Source organism: Atta cephalotes, assembly GCF_000143395.1.
Source record: "Atta cephalotes unplaced genomic scaffold scaffold00060, whole genome shotgun sequence".
NCBI lineage: Eukaryota > Metazoa > Arthropoda > Insecta > Hymenoptera > Formicidae > Atta > Atta cephalotes.
This window is the reverse complement of record NW_012130124.1, coordinates 345,892-351,621: the sequence shown is the minus strand read 5'-3', so window position 1 is coordinate 351,621 and position 5,730 is coordinate 345,892. Positions and strand designations below refer to the sequence as shown.

The 5,730-nt window shown below is 34.6% G+C and overlaps 1 protein-coding gene across 1 annotated transcript in view; it reads right to left on the bottom strand.

Moving 5' to 3' along the window:
- The window catches only part of LOC105623605 (cilia- and flagella-associated protein 58-like), a 322,608-nt gene that overhangs the window by 208,487 nt on the left and 108,391 nt on the right, over positions 1-5,730 (bottom strand). Inside the window, exon 5 of the mRNA XM_012204993.1 lies at positions 866-1,136. Coding sequence (XP_012060383.1) covers positions 866-1,136 — 271 coding nt within the window. The remainder of the gene's footprint in view (positions 1-865; positions 1,137-5,730) is intronic.

Below are 5,730 nucleotides of genomic sequence, written 5' to 3'. Positions count from 1 at the left end.
TATATATATATCATATATATATATATATATATATATATATATATATATAACATTTTATTAGAAACAAATGCCGATAAATATTGACAAAAGCAGACCCAGTCTCATTGACATATGTTGTTAAGGTCATGACCTTGAATGATTTCCAAGTTTTAGCCATCGCTCGTTTATCGTTAAAAAATTATTAACAAAATAGTTTGAAAAATAATGTCTCTATTCTAATATATAAATCAGAAATTTTCTGCTTTAAAATATATTTTATGATTTTCCATTTCTAGCATATTGTTTGCGTATTGCTAGTAGTGTTACTGCGTATTGTAGAATAATAGACGTGCTCATAATAAACGATGCATTTCGAAAAACTCTTGTGTTTAATAAATCAATAATGATCTCGAGACTTTATAAGAAAATGACTCAATATTGTTTACTTTACAAATATTAATACACAGAACAAAATATCTTATCTCAATGTAGATTGAGAACCATATGAAGTTAAGGAAAAAAACGTGAGAACTGAGAAAGTAATATATCTGCTTATTTAATGTGATATCCGAAGTACATAAATTTAATTCGAACTTCACGGCATATTGAAATATCGTGAAGACAGCACTTTTTTACAACATTTTGGCACTAGTAGTAGTACTAACCGTTGCAGAAGTATAAAGGATGCTCATATTACTTGTAGTGCTTGTAATACTGAATTCTACTTTATTTTGTTTATGTAAATGTAATAAAATGAAATATTTAATTCTGATAAACTGCAATGAAAAATAATAAATAATAAATATTATTATATTTAAAAATTAATAAGCAAGTTGAATTTAAGACGCATCAACCAAATTTAAGATATTAAATTGAAATGACTTACAGAATTCCTTCTTGACAAGATTGACTTCCTTCAGGGCAATGTCTTCTTTCAACTGCTCAGTCTGTTGGCTTGTAATTTTCAGTTTGCTCTTTAAATCTTGCACCTCCTCCTGCGTCTCTATCAAACTTTTATTGCACAGATTTCGCTCCGCACGGACAGCTTCGAATAGACTTTGATGTTGACGATACTTGATTTCGGTATCAGCCAAGCGTTTTTTGTAATCTAATACCTCCACTTGTTTTTGTTTAGTGTCGCTTATTTGTCTCTCCAACTGTCAATATATAGTAAATTAATTATATTTCTGCATTACTTTGCTTAGTACACTCATTATTTTTCTCATAATCACTTAATAGATATTATATACACATTAAAACAGACAGTTAATAAATATAAATATATTAAAACGTAAAAAGAATTGCTTAAAAAAATTGATTTACTTAAATTTCGAATGTACGTATTAATTGTAAGGCTACAAATTGTAAGGCTAAAAATTTTGAAGAATGATTTTATAATGATACATGATGAAGGAGATTTAAAAAGTTTAAAATGATCAAGCTTTTCTTTGTCCAATTATAGCTCAGGAAAATTAGAATTTGGAAAAAAATTGTTGCAAAACTGAATTTTTGTATAGAGATCTATAATGTGTATTTTTTAACATATCAAAATGTGTAAAGACATAGCTGGCTGTCTTGAAAACTGTCTTGAAAAAAATGTGTCAACAAAATTGGTTTCTTGCAAATATCTCAGAAACTAGTCGTACGGAAATTAACGTTTCAATTCAGTTTGAAAATAAAGCTAATAAAAATTCCATAATTTCATTTTTTAATGAACTTTATGTGCAATAGGTTCCGAGATAGATTTTTTTTAAAGAATTTTTTATTTACGATCGTTACGTAAATATGTTGGCTTTGCAAATATCTCAAATTTGACTGTACCTACGCACAAAATGCATATAACAAAATCGAAAAAGTATTTAATTATCTACAAAATAGTTTTTTAATGAATGTTGTACGACCCAGTTCCGGAGATATCATTTTTTAAAGAAATTTTTATTTTTTGTAAATATTATGAAAATGAGAACATTTCCTCGCAAATTTATCAGAAATATCTTATATATGGTTATTCCTATGTCATAAAATCAGCAAAATGAAAAATCATTAAATTTGCATCTTGGTTTTTTAATGATTTATATATTGTGATAATTTTTGTCCATTATCGAGAATCATTGGTGGTGAAATCGCGCATCCTCCTGGCTCGAAAGGCAAGCGCGCATGCGAGTGCACCTGCAAACGTGCGCTACTCCTTAATTATTTGTTTTTATTTAAAAATTTTTCTTTTTTCATTGAGACGTTTTTTTCTCTTTAGTGATTAGTTTCACAATTAGAATTGCCACAGACCGTGCTCGGTAGCTGCAATCCTTCTATAATTGTGCGTCTAACTCACCATTGGGAGAAGAAGGACTACATCGCTAGAAAGAAAGAAAAGGCGATACTGGAAGACCATTTATCTAGGAACCTAGACACGCAGGTTGTATTGTTTCATATATTATATTTGCTTGTAAGCTACTGCCGCCCTAAAATCTTCTTACATCGTACACCCCTTGTAGAATACGACTGGAGGCGAGAATCCTCGGCTATCTAAAGGACAGGACGTTCGTCGAGGATATATGCCTCCAGTACGGAATTGGAAAAGGAGTTGTCAGAACATCCCACGACAACCCAGGAAATTCCGGAGTCTTCGACGGAAAGGGACCTTTGGAAGGAAATTGAAAATTGAATTACGCGCTTTTAAAAGTAGGGATTCGTGACCGCGAGGACAACATGATAAGCCGAAGCCAATCGGCGTGACAGTCCCTTAAAGGAAGGGGGAGAGGGAGTGGCCAATCGGCCTACGTGAATCTGCAAGGAGCTCCCGGGCTCCACTCGTTCTGTGGCCGAGCCGATAGATGTGAGAACATGCGACTTTACTACTGACGATCATTCCTGAAGATTGCGAGTATTACTGCCGAGAGAAATATTGAGGGATTGCGGAAGAATCCTACTCCAGAGGGTGAGATGAACGTCGCCATCGTTATTGTAAAGCTACCGATCCGGATTCGTAGTTTCAGGTAGATCGCATGTGGAAAAGCTCGCGTCGCGAAAAGCGGTTTAATAGTGTAGAATCGTAAAATTGCGAGACACGTGCCATCCTCCCAAGCATTGTGATTAGATGAAATATTAGTTGTCGCCTCTCTTATCACCAGTCGAATCATTTTAAACTTTCGTTTTATCTTGTATCGTTTGTGTCACGCTGAAATTATAGTGATCGTTTCACGCTTTTGAGTTTACGTTCGGTTTCGCATCAATCATGTTACCCTCCTGGCGAGTAACGTGTATTATTTCGGATACGAGTTCTTACATGCTGTCGAGAGGTTTGTGAATAATCATTTAACCGTCATCTTCTAAGGCGACCGCGGAGAAAAGCTCGTGGTCTAGAGTACAGGGCCCATCATTAGAAGTAAGCCATCGTTGTCTTTTGTGAAAATAGATTACATCAAGTCCAGCGGAGGGAGCGAAGCTCCGGAGAGTAAAATGATTTGCTAAATGTAATTGTTCTTAATTTTTTTCTTATCTTGTGTGATTCTTGCAACCTACCTCTCTTATTCTACGACAATTTTCTCATTTTTGACAACCCATCCCTGATGCTGTCGCGAATTAATTAATTAAATTAATCAATTGTGAATAAAAATAGGAAAGAATATGGAAAGTATGGCACGCTCTCTCGTGCCTGGCACCAATTTGTTTAGCAAAAAGCTCTGATATTTGTGTAAAATCTACGTGGCTATCGAATGTAAAAACTTTTCAAAAAGAGTAGATCAAGGAGTAGGCGACAAAGTTGTTGTCGTTTGCGAGCACGATTACAATATAACTAATTATTAAGCTACAGCTGAAAAACGTTCATTATACGTATTTTTTAGTATATTTTTGTAAATAACTTATTTCTGACATATCTTAAGCGAAATATACAGAAAAATCTTGTAAAATCTTATAAAAAATCAGTGAAATTTTATAAAATCATCTTTAAAATGGAATTTTTTTAAATTTTCTCCGATGAATAGTTTCCGAGATACAGCCTTTAGAATACTTCGTAATGATTTTATGATAAAATCGGACATTTTTTGTATAAACAAACATATGTAATGATAATAAAATAATTAATATCCACATTTTTCTGTTAGTTTATATATATATATAAAAGCTTAAATCCGCTGTGTTTCAGAAAAACACATTTTTTTTTCTAGGAAGCAAAAAGAAATTTATTCAAAGTACTTGCCCTCGCTAACTATACATTTTTCCCATCTTTCGGGCAATTTGTGTATACCACGCCAAAAAAATTCTTCATCTTTCGGGGCAAACCACTCATCAAGCCATTTGCGGACATCTTCGTAAGAATCGAAGTGCCGCTCAGCGTGGCCCAATGACGAAAACAGGTGATAGTCAGAAGGTGCTAGGTCTGGTGAGTAAGCGAGATAGGGTAGCACTTTCCAGTTGAGTGTCTCCAAGTAATTTTGGACCATTGTTGACGTGTGCGATGGTGCGTTGTCATGGAGGAAAATCAGCTTGTCATGTCTTTTCCAATAATGCGGCCTTTTTTCGCACAGTGCAATTTGATCAGTTGGTGGTAGCGGTGAGCATTAACAGTTTCATCAGGTTTTAACTCATAGTAGATGACACCCTCCACATCCCACCAAACGCACAGCATCGTCTTCCGTCCGAAGCGATTTGGTCTTGAGGAAGATGTTGGTTGGGCGGGATCAACCCAAGATTTCTTGCGTTTAGGATGCTAAAAATAGATCCACTTTTCATCGCCTGTCACAATCCGATGCAGGAACGACTTTCTTTTTTGTCTGGCAAGCAGAATTTGGCACGTGTTTTGGTGTCGCTCCATCGTTCAGTGCGACACCCATTTTTCGATCTTTTGAACCTTCCCCATGGCATGTAGCCGCATGGAAATGGCTGCTTGAGAAATACTCAATTGCTCGGCAAGCATTTTTTGCGATTGGGTATCGTCCAAAAGAGTTTGCAATTGACAGTTTCAACCTTCCTGAGCCGATTTTCACGCTTCTTGTCACTCAGGTCAAAATTGTCGTCATTGAACCGGCGAAACCAATCTCTGTACATTGTTTCCGACAAAGCATTGTCGCCATAGGCCTCCACAAGCATTCGATGCGATTCGGCAGCCAATTTCTTCAAATTGAAACAGAAAAGCAAAGCTTCCCGGATATGCTTTTTTTTTAGCAAAAAACTAAACATGATTACGAAAGAAAAAATGTATGTTGTTGTATGAAATTGCTAATGATGTGCACTGGTTAATGTTGACAGATGTCAAACACATAAAAAAAAGTGTGTTGTGTGCCCAGGGTAACTTTGTACGCTCACTAATGCCACATGAGCAAACAGCGGATTTAAGCTTATACATCTGGTAGAGCCACATGCGTCATTTATTACAGACAACAGGATTTGACCATCGTGTGAATTATACTATAGTTTTGGCACTCTATGAGTGACTCCATCTTGATCGTTCGCGAAATCTAATATGGAATAAGAATATTGCTGAAAAATTGCTGAAAGAGATTCCAAGAAGAATTGACACGTTTAATGATTTTTCAAGATTTTAAATAAAGAGATATCAACGCATCAAATGAGTAATAAATTTATTTATTAAAATTTTATTGCGCACCTTCTCTCGCATTGATTCCCATAAGCCCAGATTAATTTTGTTTTTGTTATTTTAAAGAGAGAGAGAGAGTCCTCGTTTAACATATTTATAATTATACATATACTTATATATATATATATATATATATATATATATATATATATATA